Source organism: Theropithecus gelada, chromosome X (genome assembly GCF_003255815.1).
Source record: "Theropithecus gelada isolate Dixy chromosome X, Tgel_1.0, whole genome shotgun sequence".
NCBI classification, from domain to species: domain Eukaryota; kingdom Metazoa; phylum Chordata; class Mammalia; order Primates; family Cercopithecidae; genus Theropithecus; species Theropithecus gelada.
The window spans coordinates 115,803,853-115,831,822 of NC_037689.1; the positions used below are offsets into that span (position 1 = coordinate 115,803,853).

The following is a 27,970-nucleotide window of genomic DNA, read 5'->3' on the forward strand; positions in this document are numbered from 1 at the left end:
TGTCCACACCAACGTTTCCCGAGAGCATTTCTTTACAAGAAAAAGACCGACCCAAAATCATCCCTCTCAAAACGCGTCTCTTTAGAACTGCAGTTACGGAGCAAGGCGTTCTGACTGACCCCACCTACGTCGGGCGCGCGTTCTCAAATCCCGGGCACCACAGTGCTAGACTCCTCCCTTCGGGAGGCTCAACCCCTCCCTTCTCGGCTACTTCCGGTCCTCACCGAACGCCCTCAACGCGCTTGCGCCGTTTTGATAGGCTTCCCAGGCAGAAGTAATCAGAGCGCTGCCTCTCTGGAACCGCCCCCGCCACCTCTTCGCCCCGCCCACGTGTTACCGCCCCTCCCGAAATCTCGCGAGGGTAGGTGCGCGTCGGTATTTTGCGGGCAACTAGCTCTTCCAGCTGCTGTAAATTGCTGCTGCGGGAGAAACTGGAGCCGCTGTCGCCGGCGCGCCCTTCCTCCCCCACTGCGAAGAGCCACCGCCTCTTTTGCGCTCCTTATACACCTATCACTGGGAGCGGTGGCAGCAACAGTCCGTGGACCCACCGCCGCCTCTTCAGGCGGCCGCTTTGCCGGTCATTCCCGAAGCCCGGCAACTGAGGGCGGCCACCTTTCCTTAACAGTCTCCTCTCTTCAGATCGTCTGCTCCCTCAGCCTCGCCCGGGACCCACTTCCCCAGTCTCGCCCGGGTGGAGGTCGACGAGGAGGAGACAAGAGTCACCCTTCCTCCAGGCGGCGCCGGCCCCCTCACCCGCGGGTGTGTCCTATAAATGGCGTCGGAAAGCGACACCGAGGAATTCTATGATGCCCCTGAAGATGTGCACTTAGGGGGCGGCTACCCCGTGGGGTAAGTAACTGCAGCTGTGGCCAGGAAGCCGGGCATCCCAGGCCCCCCGCATCTCCTGTGCCTTCCCCCTACACCCCTCCCAGGTCCCGCTGTGTCCGCCACCGCTGTTCCTCTCCGTTTCACTGGAGCACTTCAGAACCCAGACCTGGGGCTTCTTAGGGTGGGGTGACGCGGAGAAGGGGGAGTCGCCCACCTCGGGCCGCCTCCCGGCCGTTTCCCTACTGAACGGTCCCAGGGTCTCTCTCGGAGCCCGTTTGTCTTCTGATCCAGCCTTCTGTGAGGGGGAACAGCTTACGTGCCTGAGAGTCGGAGATTTGTATCTGTGGGGTTCTGAGCTTACCTTTCAAACATCCGTTTTGGCCTCGGGGACCGTAGATTAAAGGAGCTGTAACAGGAGAAATGTAACTTGTAGTTTTTTATCCTCCCGTTTACCGCTAACTTACCTATTCACTTCAGAGGTGGCTGTAACTCTCCCCTATTTGCCGTCCTCTTTTTCTTGCACACAGCGAAAATGAGCGGGGGGGAAGGTTGGATATTTGCTTAAGAAAGTCCTCTAGCGAATGTACTCTAAATCAACAGTGTTTTATTAAAATAACACCTTGTCATGAGTTAAAGGAAATCGAATACACGGTCCCTATTAGGAAGAATGCGGTCTAAAAGGATGGCCAGACAGAAGAAATGTGCACGACTGACTGCAGAGGGACAAACAAGTGCTGAGTAATCTGGTGATTGGAAGGAGAGCCCCAGCTTTGTGTTCTTTATCTAATTCTGCACGATGTTTTAGTGGTGATTAATATGGGTGATTCTGAATAGGAAGTACAGTAGTTGGAATGCTCGCTTGACTAGGACTTGTATTTACTTACCCACTTCTCCACTTTTCAAAGTTGGAGTAGTGCTTTAAAGCGATTTCGCCGAACTCCCCTATGAATGTACGTGGAAGTAGAGGCAGTGAAATATATTTTCATGCTGTGAGAACTTGATGATTGATAAAATTTGTATGTTAGTATAAAGGACTAATATGGTTCCAGAAGTTCACTGCCTTCAATTCTCATACTTACTCCGTGGGAGAAATACCCCCTGTGATGCAAGTATAGTTAGCCATGCATGCTAGAAGTCATTCTAAAAACTAATGTGTGTTTATACACAATATACACCAAAAAGTTACAGTAATAAAATCAGAAAGCAATGTACTTTGGTAGATTTCAGATATGTGTCTTTCCAACAACCTTCATGTCACTGTTGTGGGATTTTGGGGTGGCAATGGCCAATCTTGAGATGGCACCGAATCTCCTTCAAGTTCAATATCTGAGACAAGTTTAGAGCTAAGTGTAGAGGATAGGAAATACATTTGGGTTTTGAAATGTATTGGATTTCCGTGAAATTTAATTTTTTTGTGTGTGGTTTTCCCTTCACAGTAATGAACTGACAATTCAGATTAAATGAGAGACCAAGTCCTTTGGTACTTTTGTGTGTGTGTATTGGGGTGGGGGAGGCAAATCATCAGTTTATGAGATGATCAGTTTAGAACTACTCTGTGGATATTGTTTCTTTCCATTGAGTAAGTTTAATTTCAAAGGACGCAAGTTATGTCAGGACCTGTGTAAACTGTCTAGTCCAGTACCTGGGCACAGAGAAAGCATTCAAAGTGTTCGTGCTCGTCTCCTTCCTTTCTTGGCATTGGCATATTTGTTAACTTTACACAGAGCTTACTTTGGGAGATATATAGAACTTGGAGCTCTTTTACTTATCTAAACCGGATGAGTCATTTTGACAATTGATAGAGTCACTTCTTCCCTCATGAGATAATATAGCTTCTCAAGCACTTTGATCCTCTGATATTAGGTGAAGACTAAAAAAGTTTCTCGGAACTCAGCTTTCTAATTTTAACTTTAACCTGCCCAATTACTAAGTGTGTTGAGCTCTATGGATAAAACTACAGGGTCAGTTTGTGGATTTCAGGGCTCCTTTCTGTATTAGAGGATTGGAAAGAGAATAGACTAATCTGGAGAATTGCATCTGAAAAGAACTGGCAGCACTGAGAGGGCAGAAAAAGGTTAGCATCATTTACATTTTCCTCTGTTCTTTGTGAAAGGTTGTATCATTTGCATAAGACACTATGAGGAGATCTGGGTGGGCAACTTATAACCTGGAAATGTAGTGAGAAATCTTGATTTGTGGAGACAGATTGCGTAACTAGATACTGGTCATCAGAAATATGTTCTGTTCCTTGATATGATCTGTAGTGGCAAACTATACAATTTCTAAGGTTAATAGACTGAATTTGGGCACTTCAGAAATGTTCCTTGCTGTTGTGTGTTTGGGAGTACACAGACTATGTCAACAAATTGTAGTAAACTGAATAGGCAGTGGAGACTTATCTCGTGTTTTGTTAATTAGCACATTCCTAATACACAGGCTGTTTCCTAAAATTAATTTATGTCTTGCATTTTCCTTCCAATGATGTCTTCGGCTTTATTAATCTACTCTTTGAAAGCAAATTTAATAAGAATCAGCCCAGGTTTTTAGAGACTTTTAATTCCAATATAGCCTGCTTTTCCACAGTGGCAGATCATCTTCACTTGCCCAGCTTTGCAATATATACCATATTTATAATGCTTTTTTATTGATATTTTAGGTCAGGGTTTCTTTATTATTTTCTTTTTTCTTTTTCTTTTTTTTTTTTTACTTTTTCAAGACAGGGTCTCACTCTGTTGCCCAGGATGGAGAGGTGGTGAGATCATGGCTCACTGCTGCCTCAAACTCCTAAGCTCAAGTTATCTTCCCACAGGTGCATATCACCCTGCTCAGCTAAAGGCTTTTTTAGAGATGGGGTCTTGCTATGTTGCCCAGCCTGGTCTCAAACTCCTGGCTTCAAGCAGTCCTCCCACCTCAGCCTTCCACGGTGCTGGGATTACTGTCAGGCATGAGCCATCTCGCCAGGCCCAGGTTTTCTCATTTTTATCTTCATTTTTACCTTTATTTTTACATATGAGGAACTTTTTTTTTTTTTTTTTTTTTTTTTTGAGACAGAGTCTCGCTCTGTCACCCAGGCTGGAGTGCAGTGGAGTGCTCACTGCAACCTTCACTTCCCGGGTTCAAGAGATTCTCCTGCCTCAGCCTCCTGAGTAGCTGGGATTACAGGTGTGTGCCACCACGCCCAGCTAATTTTTAGTAGAGACAGGGTTTCACCATGTTGTTCAGGCTGGTCTTGAACTCCTGACTTCGTGATCTGCCCGCCTCAGCCTCCCACAGTACTGGGATTACAGACGTGAGCTGCGCCTGGCCTAGGAACCTTAGACTCAGAGACGGTTAAGTGAATTGTCCTAGGAGAGAGCTTTTAAGTGGCAGAACTGGGATTTGAAACCAGCTCTTCAGACTCCTAGTCCAGTTTTTTTTTTTTTTTTTTTTTTTTTTTTCTGTGGAGGGCAGTGAGAGCAGGGACAGAGAGGTGGAGAGAGATCCTCCCCTGGTAGATTCTGGAGTAAAATGCTTTAGGACCAAGTTGCTGAATTTAACTGATACATCTTTAAAACCAGCAGCCCAAACTTTTTTGTTCTCTTGGCAAGAAATTCCACTTTCTTTCAGCAAAGTGTGTTTTCGTTTTGTCAGATAGGAATTTTGCAAGATCATACTCTGTTCCAGCTAGAAGGGACATCTATCTAGTTAAACTCCTTCGTGTAAAATGTTGTGAAAACTGAAACCTAGAGAGAGAAAGGAACTTGTAAAAGCTGCCACAGCAAATTAATGGTGGAGCTAAGTCTAGAACCTGATCAGTTTGACTGTCTGGCGTTCTTTCTGCTACCGGGCTGTCTTTTGATAGAGCAGGAAAGAGAAGAGGAACTGTGTGGTATACTAGAAAAGAGCGCTGGACTGTGAGTCATTTATTTCCTGGTCTTTAAATCGAGGGGATTACACTCTTGAGAACCCTTCCAACTCTAAATGTCTTTATATTGAGGTTTAATAGTGTGCTTGTAGTGATAAGCTTTTATTGTTGGTAAATCTTTCCATGATTTTTTTTTAACCTTTTAGTTTAACTTAATGGTGTTTGGTACATAGGTCGAGACCCATAAATTTGAAATTAAGTATTCACTGGGTAAATTATATATGAGATGAATGCCCCTGCTAGCTCATGTGGTTTATACTTACACATACTAGAGGCTGGCACTGAGAACATGTTGTAAAAATAAATGTAACATTTTCAGCACTCTTTTTTTTTTAGTGGCAGCCAAAATATTTTTGAGGCCTTGGAAGAAGGATAGAATCATAACATTTTTAGAGTAGGAAGGGACTGGAGATCATTTTAGCCCAGCCTTCCCTTTTAACTGAAAGTGAAATTTAGATCTGAGAGGGGAAGTGACACATTGCTAATAAGGGCAGACTTGGAACTAGCGCCCAGGTCTCTTGATGCCTCACTTATACCATGCTACCATGTCTGTGGACGGAGGGAAAGTATTGCTGGGTATTCCTGCCATCGGTTTCTGGCACTTACCCTATTAGCTGGGCTCTTAAGATGATTTACTTGACTGTTTCTTCATACCTCGCCTATCAGAGGCCTTGAACTGTTGTAGAATCCTAAGTTTTGCCCACTAGTTTTCTCCAAGCCAGGGTGAAAAACAATGGCAAAATAGCTTGTCTAAGAACAGTGATTATTTGTATTATTTTATTCTTAGGCGTTTAGTTAGTATTAACTGCAGTCTATCACATTCAGGTTGGAATAATGATAAAATGTTAAGTCATGGGAACTGAGACCAAACTGTCCTGAATAATTGTTAGGTCTGAAAAACAAAAAGGTGTGTAGCTGCCTTTGTTGAAAACGCAGCTTCTCACTTTACTTAGGTGTCAGAAACACTGAATTGAAAATTGATACAAATTTTAATTTTAAAAATATCTGTGCAATATTTATTACTTTAGGAAAATTTCCTTAAAAATGGCTGTTTGTTGATGAGTTGACATTTGATCACAAATTTGATTACTGAAGGTTTTGTGAAGTGATAGAAATATATTTACCAATGCTGTTTTATCACACTCATGTAACATCATATTGAAGTGAGAAAAAAAAAAAAACCCTCTACATATTAATTAGTAAATTCAAGTTCTAAATTTAGTGACATACGGCCAGGCACCATTTTTCACGCCTGTAATCTCAGCACTTTGGGAGGCTGAGGTAGATGGATCACCTTAGATTAGGAGTTCGAGACCAGCCTGGCCAACGTGGTCAGACCCCATCTCTACTAAAAATACAAAAATTAGCTGAGCATGGTAGCACACACCCAGCTACTTGGGAGGCTGATTCAGGAGAATCGCTTGAACCCGGGAGGCGGAGGTTGCAGTGAGCCGTGGTTGTGCCGCTGCACTCCAGCCTGGGCAACAGAGCAAGACTCCGTCTCAAAAAAATTAAATAAATAAACAAGTTATATTTAGTGACTTCCAACTGTCAATTGATAACTCATGGGGGTAGGATAGTCCATAGTGGCATGGCAATTGGGGGCTCAAGTTGAATCTGTATGAACTCCTGTAAATTGAAAACTTTATTCTCTTCTTGTGATAATCTACTTCATAAGATAGGACAGATAAAATTTGTTTTCTTTTTTTGCTTTTTGAGACAGGGTCTCACTCTGTCACCCAGGCTAGAGTGCAATGGTGCAATCTCAGCTTACTGCAGCCTCAACCTCCCCAGGCTCAGGTGATCCTCCCACCTCAACCTCCCAAGTAGCTGGGACCACAGATGTGCACCACCACGCCTGGCTAATTTTTCTATATATATATATATTTTTTTTTTTTTTTTTGGTAGAGATGAGGTTTCACCATGTTGCCCAGGCTAGTCTCGAACTCCTGGGCTCAACTGATTGACCCAGCCTCGACCTCCCAAAGTGCTGAGATTACAGGTATGCACCACTGCGCCTGGCCTTTGATTTTAAAAAATATTAAAAACCTAAATAGTTTTAGGATGTGAAGTACAGTGGTGGTCTTAAACAGAAAATAATTTCTAATTACTGGTATTTTAGACTTACTGTATAACCTTTACATTACCAAACACATGTGTTTGTACTCTTCAGTTCATTAAGACTTTGACAAAATCAGGTGAATTTGCCAGGGAAGCACCTTTAAGAGGCTGTTTGTTTCTTCCTCATACTCTGCAATTTTGGTAGTTACTTCCTGGGGTAGTATTAGAGGTGAAGGAAGGGAGTATAAAGAGTTCATGCAGGTTGTGGTGATGGAGGTGGAGGAGGTAAAGGTAGCCCCAGCAGTAGTTATAGAGACCAAGTTACAGTGCTGCTTCCTGGGGCATGGATAACTGAGATACGACAAATCCCATCATTTTGATAAACATGTTCACAGCATGAATTAAATAACCCCTTCTCTAAGAGATTAATAACCTACAAGAAATACCTCAAATCAAAGTTAAAGTAACAAAAATTGTAGGTACTTTATGATGTCCTACTGATATTTAGCTTGAATTGGTAAATAACCTATGTTTCTCATTTCTATCCATAGTTAGGCTAATATCTACAAACTTTCACAAGGTCTGTTCCCCTCTCACTGTTGGATATTATTCAGCTAACCAGCTACTCTTCAGAGTGAAACTCTTTCTATTCCCTTATTTCAAACTCAGCAGTCTTTGTGTTAGTCTGTCATCTCATGATTCAAAACCGAGGAAAAAGCACCTACGACATAATGTGGGCCTCATACCTGATGGCAACCCCAGTGTTTTTCCTCAGTCAGTATACAAATTTATCTTGGTTACTATAGCAACCACTCTATCAGTTATTCTTCTAGCTCTTTTGCCTTCTCTCAGATACTAGGATTACCATATAATCAGGTTCTGCCAGAGCACTTCAGGTCTTAGAGTTCTATTACCAGCGGCAACTGTCTGGCAGTTCACAATTTGGCATTCCATCAGAGTCAGTTGTTTTTTAAGTCCACAAAACCTTTTTGTCTCCAAACCTTTTTAAACATTTTCAACATATACAGTTTAACAAAAACATGTTTAGGCAGCAATTTCCTCATACTAATTTTCTCAATCCAGTGTTAGTCATTGCCCTGAAGATTGAATGCATTGCATCACTGCATCCAGTAGCCATCCCTTTATCATAACAGGTAGAATTGATTTCCAGATCGAGGGTGACCATTTACGAAATATATTTGCAAATGTGATTTTAGACTCAGTATCATCACAAACTAGCTAAAATGACTTAAAAGCATCTTGATCATTAGCAGCTACCAAATAACCCAGCTTTTAACAAAAATGATTTCTGTAGGTTGTAGAAAGAATGTTTAGCCTTTAGATTAATTCATTTTAATTTGAGAAAGCTGTTTAGAAAACTAATAGGAAGTGTTATCTTGCTTTTGTAGCCCTTGAATAAACAGGAAGAGAACAGTAAAGATTGAATAGTTGTATGGGTCTTTATTTTTTAAAAGCCATATGTCTTTCATTTTTTAAATATTTATTTGACATACTTTTTTAACTCTTAAAAGCCTCAGAATTCATGTAACTAAAATAGTTTTAAATTATAAATATGTTTACCTGTTTTGCTCAAAATAAGGATTGGCCAGGTACAGAAGCTCATGGCTGTAATCCCAGTGCCATGAAAGGCTGAGGTGGAGGGATCACTTGAAGCCAGGAGTTTGAGACCAGCCTGGGCAATGTAGCAAGACCTCATCTCTACAAAGTTTTTAAAAGTTGTAGTAGGGCATGATGGTGCATGGCTGTAGTCCTAGCTGTTTGGGAGATTGAGGCAGGAGGATTGCTTGAGCCTGAGAGGTCAAGGTTGCGGTGAGCTACGATCACGCTACTGTACTCTGGCCTGGGCAACAGAGCCAGACTCTGTCTCTTTAAAATAAAAGCAAAAACAATAAAACTATAAATTATGATAATGCTTCAAGGAAATCTTTAATTGTACAAATAGACTTTAGAGCGGTTTCACTTTCTCCAGAGTCCTGATCTTTAAACTTTTTCAAAGGAGGAGTCAGTTTTTAAAAAACTCTGAGGATGAAATATAAGATTTTTTTGAAACTTCTAAGGGAAAACTTGAATGGTTTTTTTTATTATTATTATACTTTAAGTTCTGGGGTACATGTGCAGAACGTGCAGTTTTGCTACATAGGTATACATTGAATGGTATTTTCTAATAGGTATCCTATACAGAACAAGCCATACCTGTAACAAGCTATCTATATCTGTATAAAACCTACTTGGCCGCTACTAATTGTAATAGACTATTCCAGTACAAAACTCATTGAATCGTGGGCATTATATGTTCTCTAGAAAGATCAAACTTTCTAGAGAACATATAAATAGTATGTAGTGCTATATGCAAACTCACTGTCTCAGAAGCAAGCATCCTGATTACTAAGCAAGCTCAAGAGAAGAGGTGAGAGTATTCTTTCTGACATTGTTCTTGAACTGGTAAGAATAGCTGTGGATGAACTTAATATCCACAGTCCTCTTAATTCTGTGCCTGAAAGTATTCATCGAAATTGGAAGACTGAGGGAATCATCTTTCTGGTTATTAGCAGTACTGTTAACAATTGAATATTTTTTTAAATCTGTCTTTTAAAATATATTACCTATCCATGCCAAACTAAAATGGCAGGTGGATTGAACATTTCACTCAGCCCCAACTCCACCCCTTTCACTGCCAGCTTTTTCTTTCCTAGCTTACTCAACGTCATTAGTACAGAAATTTCCTAGTATAACTACTTCTTGTCCCTTAAAACTGAGAAGGGCAGTGATGGAAGAAATATAAAGGGTGGGAAACTTTTGGAAGGAGTAAGGAAAAAATTGGTTACATTGGATATGGTGGACAAGTTGATAAAGATTGTTTAGTGTTACAGGTGGGGCTTAGTCTTTGGATTAGTGAAAGGTGAGCAAAATGAACAGGTAGCTTGATAAAACTAGTAGCTTTGTGAGTGAAAGCAAGTAGGTTTGTCTGTATTTTGCAATCGGTATTTTATCTTTATTAGCTTGGCTTAAGGGTTAAGGTTAATGATTGAGATCAGTTCTTTTTCCTTTAAGTGCATGTTACTGTGCCTATTATGTCCCAGATCATAGCCCTTAGCTGTTGACTTTTAACCTTTGCCTTATTTCCCAGCATAGTCCACAGTTATGTGTACTAGCGCACACAAGGTTTAGTTGGGGAACAGGGTGGTGAGTAAGCATGCTCTGTGGTATCTACTGCTCTTCACAACTTCTTCTGCTTTTGAACTTCCTGGTTCTCTCCAATCTGCAGTCACCCCTAACCACACACAGGTACCAGTTCCTATAAGAGGAGGTAGGTAAGGGAGCTGAGGCAAGGAGAGTGCTTTGGATGTATAGAATCTTCATAACTTGGGGACATCTTATACCCAGTAAATATTAAATGTTAACAAGTGAAACCTTGGGAGGTGTTGCCAGTTATCCTGCATTCCTATCAGTTCCTTGTTACCAACTTTTTTCCAGGAATGAATGTGTTCACAGTAAGAAAGAAATATTATAGTGCTACATGTTACATGCAAAGAACGATAACGCCATAACGCTAACTAACGGTGGGTGTTTGTTTTCAAAGTTCTTTTAAAAAGTTACTGTTTCAAACAATAAAAAGCAGTATTTTTATGCCCTTCATTTTAAGCTTTGACATAATTGATTACGGTATGGTAGCCAGGTCAGAAAATGACCTTGCTTCTGAAAGAGCTGGAATCCCAGGCACTGTTCACTGCATTTCAAAGGGGTATGTTCTTTGTTCCTAAGGGAAACCCCCTCAGGATGTGAGCCATTGCTGATTTGGGTTTCTGTGCCATGTCAAAAAGTCTTAATCCCAGAATTTTTTTTTTTTTTTTTTTTTTTTTACTATAATTGTTTTATAGATTGTTGTCAGTTGCTTAGTTAGGCCACAGTACTGTATTGTGTTTTGTTTTTATTTTAGTGTAACTGATTCATTTTTTGGCCACAAGCCTCTAACTAGAAACACAAATGTTTCTTTTTCCCTTTCCCTTCAAATGTGTTTTGTAGTAGTCACAAAGAGTGTAGTTATTAACATTTTCTACCTAATCAAACCTCTATTGGCTTTCAAACTAATGGGAAAAATGTATTCCTAATAGCTGGGTAATTACAAAAAAATTAAATGATTAGTAATTACTATTTAAGATATAAATAAGATTGAATAATTTTTAATAATAAATAGTAAAGGGCTTGAACTTGACCTACATAGTGTGTTCTGTAGGTAAGCATTCTAGATAATTGAAGATTTTTGTAGAATATATGTATCAAGTAATTGATATATATTTCTTTTTTTTTTTTTTTTTTTTTTTTTTGAGACAGAGTCTCGCTCTGTTGCCAGGCTGGAGTGCAGTGGCACGATCTTGGCTCACTGCAACCTCCGCCTCCCGGGTTCAAGTGATTCTCCTGCCTCAGCCTCCCGAGTAGCTGGTGTGCCACCATGCCCAGCTAATTTTTGTATTTTTAGTAGAGATGGTGTTTCACCATGTTGGCCAGGATGGTCTCGATCTCTTGACCTCGTGATCCTCCCTCCTCGGCCTCCCAAAGTGCTGGGATTACAGGCATGAGCCACTGCACCTGGCCTGATATACATTTCATTAGAAAAAGAATATAGAAGTAGAAATTCAAGTACATAAAGCATAGAAATTAAATTTAGAAAATAAAGTACTTAATAGCAAATTTTACTGAAATATATTTGAGTTTCTGTTATTCATGGTATTGCAGGAAAACACGAATAATTAAAAGCTACCAGTTACACGACAGTCTCAGTTCTGTCATTAGTTTACAACTTTCTTTCCCATCAAAACTTTTATCAAAGATAATAACGGTAGGTTTTCTTTAATTTTAAAAAATAAATAGTTTGGTTTGAGTTTTGTTCCTCTGCTCATTTTTGGTGATGAGCAGTGAACTCAGAAAAAGAAAAACAAGAAATCTTGAAGTCTGTGTAATCAGTTCACTAATAGAATTTATCAATTTAAATTTTTTAAAAGGGGGGCTCGTGATCGGTACTTTAGAATGCTAATTTTTATTTAGAAGTTACTGGCATTTACTTTTTAAAATAAGTACCCCACCAGGTGTGGTGGCTCATACGTGTAATCCCAGCTACCCAGGAGGCTGAGGCAGGAAGACTCCTTAAGGCCAGGTACTTGAGACCACGCTGGCCAACATAGTGAGACCCTGTCGCTAACATTTTTTTTTTTTTAAACTTAACCAGGCATGGTGGTATTTGCCTGTAGTCCCAGCTAGGTGGGCGTAGAGGGGGGTTACTTGAGCCCAAGAATTCAAGGCTATAGTGAGCCATAATCGTGCCACTGCATTCCAGCCTGGGCAACAGAGTGAGAACCTGACTCTTAAAACACACACGGCCGGGCACGGTGGCTCATGCCTGTAATCCCAGCACTCTGGGAGGCCGAGGCGGGCAGATCATGAGGTCAGGAGATCAAGACCATTGTAGCCAACATGGTGAAACCTAAAAATACAAAATTTAGCTGGGCATGGGGGTGAACACCTGTAGTCAGAAACTAGCTAAAATGACTTAAAAGTATCTTAATCATCAGCAGCTACCAAATAAGCAAGCTTTTAACAACAATGATGTCTATAGGTTATAGAAAGAATGGACCTTAGATTAATTCATTTTAATTTGAGAAAGCTGTGTAGAAAACTAATAGGAAGTGTTATCTTGCTTTTGTAGCCCTTGAATAAACAGGAAGAGAACAGTAAAGACTGAATAGTTGTATGGGTCTTTATTTTTTAAAAGCCATATGTCTTTCTTTTTTTATATTTATTTGACGTACTTTTTTAACTCTTAAAAACCTCAGAATTCATGTAACTAAAATAGTTTTAAATTATAAATATGTTTACCTGTTTTGCTCAAAATAAGGATTGGCCAGGTACAGAAGCTCATGGCTGTAATCCCAGTGCCATGAGAGGCTGAGGTGGAGGGATCACTTGAAGCCAGGAGTTTGAGACCAGCCTGGGCAATGTAGCAAGACCTCATCTCTACAAAAAGTTTTTAAAAATTAGCTGGGCATAATGGTGCATGCCTATAGTCCTAGCTATTTGGGAAGCTGAGGCAGGGGAATCGCTTGAACCTGGGAGGTGGAGATTGCAGTGAGCCTCGATCGCGCCACTGCACTCCAGCCTGGCTACAGAGCAAGACTCCATCTAAAACAAACAAACAAAAAAGGAAAAACCACCACACCACACAGATTAGTACTCCATTTAATGTTTTAGGTAACTTACAAAATCATATTAATATGGCCCGTCATGGTGTATCATGCCTGTAATCCCAGCACTTTGGGAGACCGAGGCAGGTGGATCCCTTGAGGTTAGGAATTCCAGATCAGCCTGGCCAACATGGTGAAATTCTGTCTCTACTAAAAATACAAAAAGCCGGGGATGGTGGCACAGAGGAGCTCCTCCAGCTACTCGGTAGACTGATGCAGGAGAATCCCTTGAACCTGGGAGGCAGAGGTTGCAGTGAGCCAAGATCACACCACTGCACTCCAGCCTGTGCGACAGAGTGAGACTCTGTCTCAAAACAAAACAAAAAAAATCTTAGCACTTTAACTTGATAAAGCTTCTATAATACAGCCTGTAGCCCAACATCTTGTTTACTTTTTCAAAAGTAACAGTGATCTAGCATGATTGAATTAGATATTGATTTTTCTAGGCAGGCATAAATTTAGTTATCTGTTTCTGTCTCGATTTTACTGGAAATTACTTTAAGTCATTAATAGATTTATTCTAACCTACTTTAACAAATTGGGACATTGTGATATAACTGCCTTACCTTGGTGTTATTGTTTTAATGTAGGTATTTATTGAATGGTTGTGAATGTGCAGAATAGAATGTTTTTAGTTTAGAATTCTTGAGTAGGCCCAGGAAAATGGTTTTCTCTTTATGTCAGTAAATACATTATCAAGCTGTTCCTTTAGGAATATGGCATAAATTTGCCCTACATATATCATTTTTGAAAAATCAGGTTGTCATTTTAGATAAGATATAGTTGTGAAAAGGTCCACTTGAAGTTTTGTAATTACCTTGTATGTGAACAGATGTATATTTCACAACAAAGTTTCCTTTGATTTCATTAAAGATCATTTACAAATATTGCCACAAAACCTTTCAAAAAACATAGGGCCATTGTGCCAAATTTTCTATCTATTAATATCATTGATAAAATAATTATTAGTTAATTTTAGATATATTCTACGCTTTCATAGTATTTAAAATTTAAATGTCCTTTCAAAAGGTAATAAAAGTAACAATTCACATCTTGAAGATTCAGTTAATTTTCTATTAGATAATTGTCATAACTATATTCTCAGCTTTTTGTGAATGTTGTCAATAAACCAGTATTGCTTTGTATCCAAGGAAATTCGAGTGATTTCTATTTTCTACTACCTAGTTACATGACATTTTGGGATGTACTAGGAAAATCAGACTAATTTATGATTGCCTAGCACTTATTTTTTACTGCTGTTTTTAGACTTTTCAGGTTTAGTTGGGATTATCACTTTTGGTAATAGTCAACTTAAAATAGTAGTAGTCAACTTAAAATAGGACTGTGAGAATGAGAGTGGTACTGTTACAAATGATTTGGGTTTGAAAAGCCAGCAGATGATTTTTCTCTTAGATGCCATTTCTTCAGTTTGAGTAGTACTGTCTTTAGGTTGAAGGTGCTTATATACATTTCAACTCCAGCGTACAGTATTACATACCAAAATTTAAAAGCTGTGCACTTAGAGCAAGATTTAAGAACAAAGCAGAACAGTCTCTTGTTCTCTAAACTTGAAGTGTTTTTAATTTTTGGTTCAACCTAGGGTTAGTTTTGTTTGTTTTTATTTTTGTTTTTTGCTTCATTTTTTGTTGTCGTCGTTTTTCTGCCTGGCCTCAGTGGGGCCAAGAAAGAGTTCTTGTTAAATGTTTTCTGAGCACCAGATACCCGATTCCCTGTTCAGACTTAGCACTTCAGTGTTGATCTTAGTTTGCTATCAAATCTTACTGTTTCAACTTGCTGGGCTTTAGAAACCAAAACTCTTTAATTAGTTGTTTACTTTAATGACTGGCTAAGTCCTTATCTATGCTCATACCCTGTTCACCTCAAGCACCTTAGAATCCTAGCACCTTCTTTGTACAGGCAAGCTATTCTTTGCTCTGCTTGATTCAGTTCCTTGGTGCACTGCTTAAGCTCATCTTACTTTTGTGTTTCCCTTATAACAAAGGATAGAGGGCGATAAAAACAAAATCAAGCTGTAGGGTAATTTCCTGGTGAACCTTTTGTAGTCACTTTCATGTAAGAAAAGTGTTTCCCAAGCAACCAGCTTTATTCTAGCTGACTCACTTTATACTCCCTCCTTCCATGTCATTGCTCCTTTTTACCTCTTTAGGAGTCTGTTAGGAATTTTGCAACCTGACAAAAGGCTTCTGCAGAGCCAACCACCTTTTTTTCCTCAGGGCCTGAAGAAAAAGTGAGTCTTCTTACTGACAGGAAAAGAAAAAGAGACCTTGTTAGTCAATTTTTTTCTGTATGTTCAATTGTTCTGGTATATTCTTTTCATTGAGTATAATGAAAAGTCTGAAAATAATGGTAAGTGTGAGATTGCTCTCATATTTCCTTTTTGTACTTTAGGAGGTGGTTCTTTGAGTTCCTAGTTGTTTAGTTGAATATGAAGCAGGTGGCAAATGTAGGTTTAGTCTACACACTGATTCCTTCCTATTCGCAGAATGGTTTGTGTGTTTGTTTTTAGATAATCTTCAGGTAGGGAATAGAAAAACACCAAGCCCAAGAGGCAGAAGAATCTGTCTATAGCTAATGAGTGAGAAACTAACTGTAGGATGGTTTATGGTCTCTGGCTCTTTGAAACCACAGAAATTTAAAGTTATTTTTAAAAAGCCAACTTGGCTGGGCACAATGGCTCATGCATGTAATCCGAGTCAGGCAGGGAGGCCAAGGTAGACAGATTTCTTGAGCCCAAGAGTTCAAGAACAGCCTGGGCAATGTGGCGAAACCCCGTCTCTTCAAAAAAAGAAATAATAATAAAAATTAGCCATATGTGGTGGTGCACACCTGTAGTCCCAGCTACTCTGGAGGCTGAGGTGGGAGGATCATTGAGCCTGAGAGGCGAAGGTTGCAATGACCTGAGATCATGCCACACTGCACTACAGTCTGGGCAACAGAGACCTTGTCTCAAAAAAAAAAAAAACAAAACAAAACAAAACAAAACAAAACTACGCCTAAGCACTTACACCATTATTTTAAGTCCTGATTCCTTAAGGCCATACCACATGAGGGCTGAAGATCTGAGTTTAAAATTGGAAAAGGTGTTCCTATAATTGCCTGGAGAAAAACCAGTAATTGCCCAGAGAAAAGCCACTTGCAGAAGCTATGAAAAACCAAGTTAGATTCCTACTATAGTCGGCCATGTCAGTAGCTGATTTCAAAATATGAGTTTTGCAGTAAGCCAGGCAAGACAGTGCAAGTAGCTTCTGTTTGGGGAATCTAATCTATGTGGGTTCTTAATACATACTTGTATTGATTGCCATTCAAATCTAGGAGCTATTAGTGCTTCAGTTGTGGGAAAATTGTGAGATTATGCATTGACAGAATTGAGAAGCAAATTCTACTTCGTGTTACAGAAGACTCATCAGATTTTAGATTGATATAGAAATAATATAACTGAAATATTTCTACTACCCTTTTTGTAAAGTGAGGAGACCGTTCTAAAGTGACTTTGTATATGTAATAACAATCCCTTTTTAATGACAAAATAATTTTAATTGATATTTATCTAGAAAGTTGGCTGTTGATGGTTATTTGACATGTACAGGTTGACCTCATTTTAAACATGTTGACTGAGAACAGTTTCAGTGATTATAAGTCAATTCACGTATCTAGAGATTTTGTCAATGTGTTACAGTAGCCATCTTGGTGTTGTGGGGCAATCTAAGCCAAAAATAATGAAGCTGTTTATACACCTTCCTGCTTTTTGCTGAGCATTTTTTATAAATGTTCATAATACCATACATACAGTATTTGCATTTAAGCCTATTCAGTGCATGCACAGTCTGGAAGAGCTCTGACTGAATAGACACATGTGCAAATTTTTTCCCCATTCAGTGAACACTATTAAAAAATCAGATGAATATTTATACAATGGCATTGGCCTTGCAATTCTTCCTGCTTTGTCCCTTTATCACACACTAACAGAATGTAGGATTAATTATCCACCTAATTCACTTGGGGGTGGGGTAGAGTTGCTGGATAAAGTACAAGACACTCAGTTCAATTCCAATTTCAGATAAACATACTAAAAATGTGTTCATTGTTTATCTGAAATTGGAATTGAACTGGGCATCCTATATTTTTAATTGCTAAATCTGGCAACCCTAGGTGGGAAAGAGGGAGGAGACTAGTAGATATAGGCACAGTTGTGAGATTTAAATACACCATGCGATGACAAGAGTAACCTTTACTGTCACGGGAATACTAAGGTTTTTTTTGGTGCAATGGTGTTTATTTTAGTGTCTAACACTTTTTTTTTTTTTTGAAAATGCGTCAGTGCTCAAAGCTCAAAAATAGTAAAATGTGGCTCGCACCTATAATCCCAGCACTTTCGGAGGCAGAGAGGCAGGCAGATCACCTGAAGTCAGGAGTTCAAGACCAGTCTGGTCAGCATGGCGAAACCCCATCTCTACTAAAAAATACAAAAGTTAGCTGGGCGTGGTGGCAGGCACCTGCAATCCCAGCTGTTTGGGAGGCTGAGGCATGAGAATCGCTTGAACCCAGGAGGTGGAGGTTACAGTGAGCCAAGATCACGCCATTGTACTCCAGCCTGGGCAATAAGAGTGAAACTCCATCTCAAAAAAAAAAAGGGAAAAAAGAAAAAAATAGAAAAATGTAACAATATATTGTTTAGGGATACGTGCATGTATGATGAAACTATTTTTGAAAACAAAAAATTAAGGGAACAATAAGTGAAATCTGGGATAGTGGTTACCTCTAAGGGAGCAGCAGGCAGATGGAATAAAGCACATAGTAGCTGCACTGGTATTAATGCTAATTCTCAGTTAATGTGGTGAGTGACAAGATGTATTTTTTTATGCTTCATAATTACATGTACACATTGCACATATCAAATATAGAATAACATTTTAAAAGATAAGTTAAAACAGAGACTTCAATAAGAAAATTAGCCTATGTGCAACATTTAACTGTATATACTTTCTAAAATAAATCCAAAATCCAAAAAGTAAGGTCAAAAGGCACTCTGAAATTTTACCAGTTGGCTAAAGATTATATCGAGCAATTAATAGATTCTAGAATGATTACTTGTCTGCTGTAATACATCTAACATAATTAAACTCTTTGGTTTGTGAAAATTTCATTTTTATTATTTGATGTCTACAGTGGTGAATCTTCAGTTTTTGTCTTTACTTGGAAAGATTACTGATTGTTCAGATATATTATACACCAAATTAAAGGAAAGAAAAACACCAGCTAGAGCATGCATTAAGTGATTAATTCAAATGAGGTAGGCATAAACTTTAGGATTCCTAGAACAAAAAATCAGAAATCTGGTTTTTTTTTATTAATTTTTAAAAGTTAGATTTCTAACTCCTCCTTTGTAAAAATTATTACAGCAGTCTACAGTATCCATCAGTAAGCAGAAAAATTCATCTTTAGCAAGTGCCAGTTGAGAGCAATAAGCTGAAGTTAGTGTTTAGTGTAAATTTATTTAGTGTTTTAAAGAACTTCTATAGTCTTATATAATTTTGTCTTGTAGAAATAGCTGGAGGATCCATTCCAGAAAGCCTATCCACATATGTCCTCTTCCCCCACTTACATACACACTTAGGTGCCCCTCCTCTGTATTTCAAGGTTATCATGTGCTTGTGTCTCTCATTGCAATTGTTACCTTATATTGAAATTATCTGTTATATTTTCCTCAGCTTATCAGATTATGACCTTTCTGTGGGCAAGGGCTGGATCTTTCTCACCCTTTATATTTCAATGCCCGAAAGTGCCTGGCACATGGTAGATAACCAATAAGGATTTGTTGACTGAATGAAGGGACCTAAAGGCTCAACTAATACAACTCCTTCATTTTACAGGTGTGGAAACTGAGGTTTAAAGAGATTGTGACTTTAGAAATAGAAACAAGACCACAGAGATTGTCTGTTCCAGCCTTCTGCAATATCCCTATTGAGACATCATTGAGTTTCTGTTTTAATACTTTATCAAGGAGGCAGCTCATTGCTTTTTGTAAACTCAAGTTGGTACTGAGATTGTTAGGTTGAACAAAAGCCTATCTCTTTGTAATTTCTACCCTTAGTCCTAGTTCTGCTGCATGATGCTTCAAACATTTGAAAACAACTACTTTTCTTCCTTATCTTCTTCTGGTTAGCCATCCTTAGTTCTTTATATCATTCCACTCAGTTTCTAGATAGTTCTTTATATCATTCCACTCAGTTTCTAGAACATTCACCAAATTGATTTCTCTTTTGAATATGTTCTATTTCATCAGTGTTCCTTTTAAAATGAATCTCAAAAAGTATATGATGTTCCTAAGTGTGCTTTTATCAGTAAGAAGTAGAATAGAATTTACCATTCCCCTTGCTCTGGACATGATAGTTCTGATAATTCAGCCTAAAAACACAGTAGTTTTGGCAGCCATATCACAGTCTTTGTCTGAGCAATCAACCAAAATACTCAAGTGTTTTCACATGATTTGCTGTTAAGCCATGTGTCTCCCATCATGCATTTTACATTTATCCCTACTACATTTCATACTGTTAAGATGTGACCCATTGTTCTAGCCCATTGAAATATTTTGGTTGCTGGTTGCAGTGGCTCATACCTGTAATCCCAGCACTTTGGGAGGCTGAGGCGGAAGGACTGCTTGAGCCTGGGAGGTCGAGGCTGCAGTGAACCATGATCATGCCACTGCACTCCAGCCTGGGCAGCAGAGCAAGACCCTGTCTCCCAAAAAAAAAAGGAAGTATTTTGGGGTCCTGTCAGCCAGTATATTATCTGTCTCTCCCAACTTTGTGTTATCTGTAAATTTAGTAGATATGCCGTCAGTGTCCTCATCCAAGACATTAGTAAGAACATCAGGTAGGGTAGAAAATTTAGTGCTTAAAACCAGATTTTTGTGTGTATACAATATTCCCTTTTATTCTAGGCTGGTAACCCTATCAGAAAAGGAAATTAGGTTAATCTTGCATGATTGGCTTCCGTGAATGCTTGCTGACTCTTAATGAGTATCTTTTCCCCTTGCATAGGGCTCTTAAACAATTAAACAGTGCTTAAGAAATTTGTTTGGAATTGACATCAAATCAATCTGTCTGTAGTTGGTGGTATCTAGGCATCTACCTGCTTTACAGAGTTGACTATTAGTGTTTTCTTTACATCATCCCCTTCCATTCCCCTGATTCTTCAAAGATTTTAGATGGAAATTGAGCTCTGTAAATTCTCAGATACACTCGGACATAATTTGGGAGAGTAGAATGGAAGTCACCTGTAATATTAATAGTTAGGTACTTTTATTTCCTTGAATGCTTTGGGATTCAGTTTCCTCATTCTACAATTTGTTTTTCCCTTTCTGGTTTGACTAGCAGTAATCTTAATAGAATAAAAAAGTGGAGATAGCCTTTTACATTATAATAATGTATACTTATCCATATATAAGTAGACCTGCACTTTATATTTGTTGTGCTTGTTCTGAGTATAAATTAAAGAAAATCTTTGTCTCCAGTATTTTTTTAAATCTTAGCACATTCTGAGTGCCAGCCTTTCTGATAATATTCTTACAGATTTTTGCAATTTTTCTTGGATATGTGCCCATTCCATCCTTCCAATCTCTCATGCATGTTTTAAAAAAATATATTTCTTCTGACATGTCACCATGGAGATGTAATCAACAAAATTCAGACATGAGAAATTCTACAGGATGAGCAACCTACTTTCTTTAACACATGAATTGCAAGAAATAAGAGAGATTGAAGGGGAACCTGCTGATTTATTGAAAGAGACATATCAACTGATTGTAATATACGGATCTTATTTGATTGACATAAACCAAATGTAAAAAAATTTGGGCAGTCTGGGAAGTCTGAATGTTATATAACAGCGTATTGTATATAATATATATAATCTCTTAATATAATGTATATAATAAGGAATTGTTAAATTTTATAATAGTGTTGTGGTTATGTTTTAAAAAGAAATCTTTGTCCTTTTTAGATGCATACTGAAGTATTTATGGTTAAAAATGAAATGGTTTCTGGGATTTGCTTCAAAATAATCTGGCTGAGGGGTGGAAGAGGAGTACTGATATTGATCATTGTTGAACATGATCAACATGTACATTTGGGTTTATAATATTATTCTTTCAATTTTGTATATATTTGAAATAGCCATACGTAAATGTTGGAAAAACTCCCCCTAAATATTTATTGTCACATAGATTTTTACTGGCAGATTTGGGACTAAAACTCAGGTCTCCTGTTTCCGCTCTTTTGTTTTATTGTGTAGCTAAAATTATAGCTCTTGTACTTTCAGATTAATGTCATGTTGTCCTTTCAGTCTCTGGGACCCCCAGGCTTTCCCTGAGAAATTTGTGGTGGTACTTCTAGATAAATTAAGGCCTTACTAAAGGGCCATCGTTTCACTTGACTGGCTACCTACCTATGTGAAACCATAAGGGACATTAGACTTACTAGTGTAGAGAGGCTGCATGGGTTATTAGAACCAGCAAAGAAACTTGGGTCCTAGTCTTCACTAGGTCTTAGCATAAGTTCTAAGATGGCAGGGACCATGTCTGTTTTGTTCACTACTTTATACCCAATACCTGGGACCATGCCTGGTACATGGAAACAATCAGTAAATGTTGAATTAATGGATTAATTTAACCCATGGCATCATTTCCCTCACATGTAAAATGAGACAGTTGGTCTAAATGATTCTTAAGTTTCCTTCAGATACTAAAAAAAAAAGTACTCTTGCCTTCTGACTGATTTTTTTAAAAATCCTTTTAGGATTTTAAAAAGGATTACTGTGAATTTCTTTAACGCTAGGTAACATCAGTAGGTAATATGCTCACTTGGAATAACTGTGATAGAAAAACCACAGTTGTTATATTGTATCGAAATCTTTTAAAAAATAGACTGCTGTAATATATTTTCTGTCAAATTGGTATTTATTTCTATAAAGTACATGGATACCATTCTCAACATACTAAATTAGAGAGTCAGGTTTAGCAAGTTCCAAAGTGTAGCCATCTAAGAGGGTTACTAAAATGTTCCCTTTGTTTGCATACTTGTACTTTTTGCTTCAGTTGTATTGAATGCAGTACTATTATGTCAGAGTTTATAAAGAATTTGACATTTTGCTTCCCATGGAAAAATCAGTGGGCAACTTTTGGTTAAGTTGTAGTTATTGTCATCTGATCAATGACTAGGCTCCTATCATTGGGAATAATGACCTTATTATGAAATTTTGCTTCAGGTATCTGAAGGTTATCACTCAATCAGGTCAGAGTTTATTAAAGAAAACTAATTCCTATACCGTTTTATAAAATCACCAGAACAGTGTTTTGAAGTCATGTACATTTTTTGAAATAGTGACTTTATATATATATAATATATCTAATTTTTTTTTTTGAGGTGGAGTCTTGCTCTGTTGCCCAGGCTGGAATGCAGTGGCGTGATCTCAGCTCATTGCAACCTCTGCCTCCCGGTTCAAGTGATTCTTCTGCCTCAACCTCCTGAGTATGCTGGGACTACAGGTGTGCACCACCACGCCTGGCTAATATTTTTTTTTTTTTTTTTTGATATTTTTGGCAGAGATGGAATTTTGCCCCATTGGCCAGACTGGTCTCAAACTCCTGACCTCAGATGATCCGCCCGCCTCGGCCTCCCGAAGTGCTGGGATTACAGGCATGAGCCACCATGCCTGGCCAAAAAAATTTCTATAATTAAAATGCTAAATGAATAGGGACTGGAGAAAGCATGTAATAAACTATTTCATATTCAGACATGAGCTTTGTTAATATAAACTAAATGTTAGCTAGTGTATGAAAATAATTTTCTTTCTTTCTTTTTTTTTTTTTTTCTGAGACAGAGTCTTGCTCTGTCGCCCAGGCTGGAGTGCAGTGGTGCGATCTCGGCTCACTGCAAGCTCTGCCTCCCAGGTTCACGCCATTCTCCTGCCTCAGCCTCCCAAGTAGCTGGGACTACGGGCACCCACCACCACACGCGGCTAATTTTTTGTATTTTTAGTGGAGACGGGGTTTCACCGTGTTAGCCAGGATGGTCTCGATCTGACCTCGTGATCTGCCCACCTCGGCCTCCCAAAGCGCTGGGATTACAGGCGTGAGCCACTGCGCCCGACCAAAAATAACTTTCTAATAGAAAACAGGATATAATACATTAAAATGTTCTATTTATATTGAAAGTTGCTGAAGTACTAATCTTAAAATTATCCTTATATTCAAAACCTAAGTGGAAGACACACTAAATAATTTTAGTATTTGATGTGTAAGCCATGTGGGTTTTTTAGTAGAATATCAGTACTTATTTGAATCAGAATTTATTTTGAAGCTGTTTCAGTGCTGCTTTTTATGTTTAAATTCAATTCCTGCATTGACAGACACTGTCTTCAATTTCAGAAACTATGTTGCAAAATCAAAAATTTGCTGTTTTTGACATTAGCCAATGATTTTTTGGATTTAACCCCAAAAGCATAGGCAACAAAAGCAAAAATACACAAATGAGATTGTGTCAGACTAAAATTGGTCTGATAAAATTGCACAGCAAAGGAAACAACAGTGAAAAGACAACCTACAGATTGGGAGAAAATATTTACAAAGCATATGATATGGTTTAGATGTTTTGTCCCCTCCAGTTCTCATGTTGAAATGTGACCTTCAGTATTGGAGGTGGGCCTGGTGGGAGGTGTTTCAGTCATAGGGCAGATCCCTCATGAATGTCTTGGTGCTGTCCTCACAATGAATGACTTCTTGGCCTGAGTTCACGCAAGATCTGGTTGTTTAAAAGTGTGTGGCATCTCCTCCTCCACTTTCTTCCTGTCTTGCTATGTGATGCACCCCTTTGCATACCACGATTGGAAGCTTCCTGAGGCCCTCACCAGGAGCAGATGCTGGTACCACTCTTCTTGTACAGCCTGCAAAACCATGAGTTAAAATAATAAACCTCTTTTTTTTTTTTTTTAGGCGGAGTCTCACTCTGTCGCCAGGCTGGAGTGCGGGGGTGCAATCTCGGCTCACTAAAACCTCCAACTTCCTGGTTCAAGGGATTCTCCTGCCTCAGCCTCCCCGAGTAGCTGGGATTACAGGCATGCAGCACCATACCCAGCTAATTTTTGTATTTTTAGTGGAGACGAGGTTTCACCATATTGGCCAGGATGGTCTCTATCTCCTGACCTTGTGATCCACCCGCCCCAGCCTCCCAAAGTGCTGGGATTACAGGCATGAGCCACTGTGCCCGGCCTAAACCTCTTTTTTTTTTTTTTTTTTAATAAATTACTCAGCCTTAGGTATTTATTTATAGCAATGCAAATGGACTAACACACCATACATCTGATAAGGGATTAATACCCACAGAATGTAAGGAATTCAGACAACTCAGTAGCCAGAAAACAACCCAATTTAAAAATGGGCAGAGGACCTGAACAGACATTTCTCAAAGGAAGACATACAGACGAATGGCCAACATAAGAACGGAATCGTGTCATATGTGGCAATATGGATAAACCTAGAAGACATTATGTTAAGTGAAATAAACCAGGCATAGGAAGACTGCTACTGTATAATCTCACTTATATGTGGAATGTAAAAATGATGAACTCATAGAAGCAGAGAGTAGAATGGTGGTTGCCAGGGGTTGGGGGAGTAGGGAGCAGCTGGGGAATGGGAAAATATTGGTCAAAGGGTATAAAGTTTTAGTTAGACAGGAGGAATAAGTTCTGGAGAACTATTGCACAGCATGATGACTATAATAATTATGTTTCAAAATTGCTGAGAGAGTAAAATTTGAATGTTCTCACCACAAAAAAAGATCAGTATGTAAAGTGAAAAATATATTAATTTGCTTGATTTAAAGATTTACCATATTTGTAATTAGTATTAATATGTTGGAAGTTTGAGTTTTGTTTTGTGTCTGCTGTTAGGTGAGCAAGGAAGCCTAGCCCTTGAAAGTTATATTTTTGTTCAACTTTGTAAGAAGCATATTTATTTTTTAAATATTTATTGATCAGATAGTAAATGCATCAGAAATATTTGATTTAAAGGTGCCCTATGATGAAAGCTTTGGAAAGGAAAAGTGAACTTTTGAAGCTCTCATTTTGGTTTGTCAGGTTTTCTTTAAAGTGGTACATACCACCAGTACTCAAATATGTCTACATGTAACTTCAGAGTTTTCTGAAAAATTTTCCATGTATGTGTGGTTTAATAATGTTATTTTATGTAGATATTTGAACTTTCTCTGGGAAAAATTACCTTAATATGTAAAAAGGATAAATCTAATTTACCCCATTTAGTATCTACAGAATATTTTGAAGAAATATTTTTCTATTTTTCTTTTTTGTAGCTCCCTACTATCACTGGAGAAAAAAAATATTTTTCTAGTTAACTAGATGTAGCATTTCTGGGTATGTACATGTATGTCAGATTATATCCATGTTTTATATATTTCAACTTTAAGGGAAATTAGAGGATATAATATTTAGATCATTAATCATGGTACAAATTATATCTTCACTCTCAAACTAATGAAAGGTCTTAAGACAAAATTCCCTGAAATTACAGGAACTCTAAAATCCCTTGCTTAAGATATTTCTGCTAGTTAATGAGAGAGCTAAGAGTAGAACTTAATTTTCTTGACATCTAGTTCCCCATTTCTGCCTCCCATCCCCAAACTTGAACATGAATAGTTGTTTTCTTTAGGCACATAAACACTGAAATAGTCTACTGTTATTGTCTCTGCTTTGACATTAGAGACTTATTTACAGAGAATTATTGAGTTGTCTAAGGATACTGAAGATTAATAACACCTCACTTATCTGGTGGCCACCTCTGTGGTAATGACAGTTCTCAAGATACAGCTGAAAACAAGAAGTAAGCATTTTAAAAGCCTCTGAACAGTTCAATTAAAAAACAGTGCCACACAAAATAAGGTTATGTATATAAAGTCTCATGGGGAGGCCCTTAGGATCCCTAGATTCTCCCTTCACCATACAATTTCATATTAAGGAAATCTGATTTCCCAGCTCAATGCAGATTAGAAGCACAAGTGAGAAGGATGTTGGGAAGAAAGCTTTTAAATGCAGGCGCATGGCTGACTGTAATAAGCAACTGTTTATCGGCTGGGTGCGGTGGCTCATGCCTGTGATCCCAGCACTTGGAGAGGCTGAGGAAGGCAGATCGTCTGAAGTCAGAAGTTTGAGACCAGCCTGACCAACATGGAGAAACCCCGTCTCTACTAAAAATACAAAAGTAGCCGAGGTGGTGGCGCATGCCTGTAATCCCAGCTACCTGGAAGTCTGAGGCAGGAGAATAGCTTGAACCAGGGAGGTGGGGGTTGCAGTGAGCCCAGATCATGCCGCTGCACTCCAGCCTGGGCAATAAGAGCAAAACTCTGTCTCAAAAAACAAAACAACAAAAGAAGTTACCACTTAAAGTGAGGAAGGAAATATAAAACTATAAAACACAGACATTCCAGGCATGGTAACCTAGGGTCCTTGAAGGCAAATAAATCTGCACTTTAGCGTCCCTAAAGTGTATCAAAATATTTAGTGTAGTATTTGAGTGTGATAATTAAGAAGGAAAATTGTATATCCTTTGTTTAAGAAGATATTTTCAGGGAAAGAGTACTGAAACTATAAGGTTTAACCTACTCATGTACTTATTTACAAGCTGCTTTTGAGATTTTAAATTCAAAAATAGTTATATTATCAAAAATTTAGCACTCAAAAGCTTCATCTCTCTGGAAATTTTACATGTGGAACATTTCATTATTTCATTCCCTAACAGTGCCAAGGCAATTAGGTGTTAATTGTAGTTGTTAAAGGCAGGTCAGGATTCAGAGCCTTTGACTTAATCAGTTTAGTTCAATTCAAGAAGCAGCGCTAATTGCCTTTACTTTAGTGCTCATACACAGCTCCAGTTACAGTGTTTTCATAATTATCTTCTTCTAAGTCCTTACCCAGAAAGGAGGCAATATTGTGAAGTGGTTGAGAGAATGGGCTCTGGAGTCAGGCTACCTAGGGTCAAATTCTGGCCCTACTGTTTACTAGCTGTACAATGTAAATGACCTAATCTGACTCAAGCCAGTTTTTTGTTCTGTAAAATAGAGAAAGTAATATAACCACCTAATAGGAGGACTGTGAGGACCAAAGAAGCTAAAACACGTCAAGTGTTACAGTTTTTGGCAAATGCTTAATAAATGATGGCCATTGTTTTATTATTATTATTATTTCATTATACTTTAAGTTCTGGGATACATGTGTAGAACGTGCAGGTTTGTTACGTAGATATACATGTGCCATGGTGGTTTGCTGCATCCATCAATCCATCACCTACATTAGGTATTTCTCCTAATGCTATCCCTCCCCTTGCCCCCCACCCCCCGACAGGCCCCAGTGTGTGATGTTCCCCTCCATATGCCCATATGTTCTCATTGTTCAGCTCCCACTTATGAGTGAGAATATGCAGTGCTTTATTATTTTTACAAAGCCCCTATTAGGGAAGTTTTGTGTGGTAATACTAATGTTTTTTATTGCTTCTTAGGGTGAAATGAATTGGTTTTTTTTCATCTTGGCACATGATACAAATCATTTTAGCCAACTTTACAAGTTATAAATATGCCTTCACTTTTTACTAGGCATTAATGTTTTATAAATGGATTTAGAAATTTGTCACAAAAGAATTCTACTCTCACAGACTACCCTGTTAAAGACAGTTTTAGGCTTAATAGACTTGAAATTGTAGTAGTTTGAAATGTTCCTACCTACCAAGGTCTTAACAACTTTGTAACATTTTAAATATACCTCAAACATGAGTGTCTTTTGTTACTAGTTTTTTATTTAGTGATGTCACCCAGTTGCAAGCAGGATCCCATTTTAA

At 38.5% G+C, this 27,970-nt stretch overlaps 1 protein-coding gene across 3 annotated transcripts in view; it reads left to right on the top strand.

Annotated features, from left to right (window-relative positions):
• Positions 1–273: 273 nt before the first annotated feature.
• Positions 274–27,970, top strand: part of WDR44 (WD repeat domain 44) — a 103,436-nt gene continuing 75,739 nt past the window's right edge. For 2 of the 3 annotated variants that reach the window (XM_025373216.1, XM_025373217.1), the window contains exon 1: positions 341–849. In XM_025373216.1, coding sequence (XP_025229001.1) covers positions 773–849 — 77 coding nt within the window. In that variant the 5' untranslated portion in view covers positions 341–772. Of the gene's footprint in view, positions 850–27,970 lie in introns of all 3 variants that reach the window. The other variant, XM_025373215.1, reaches the window with a different exon arrangement.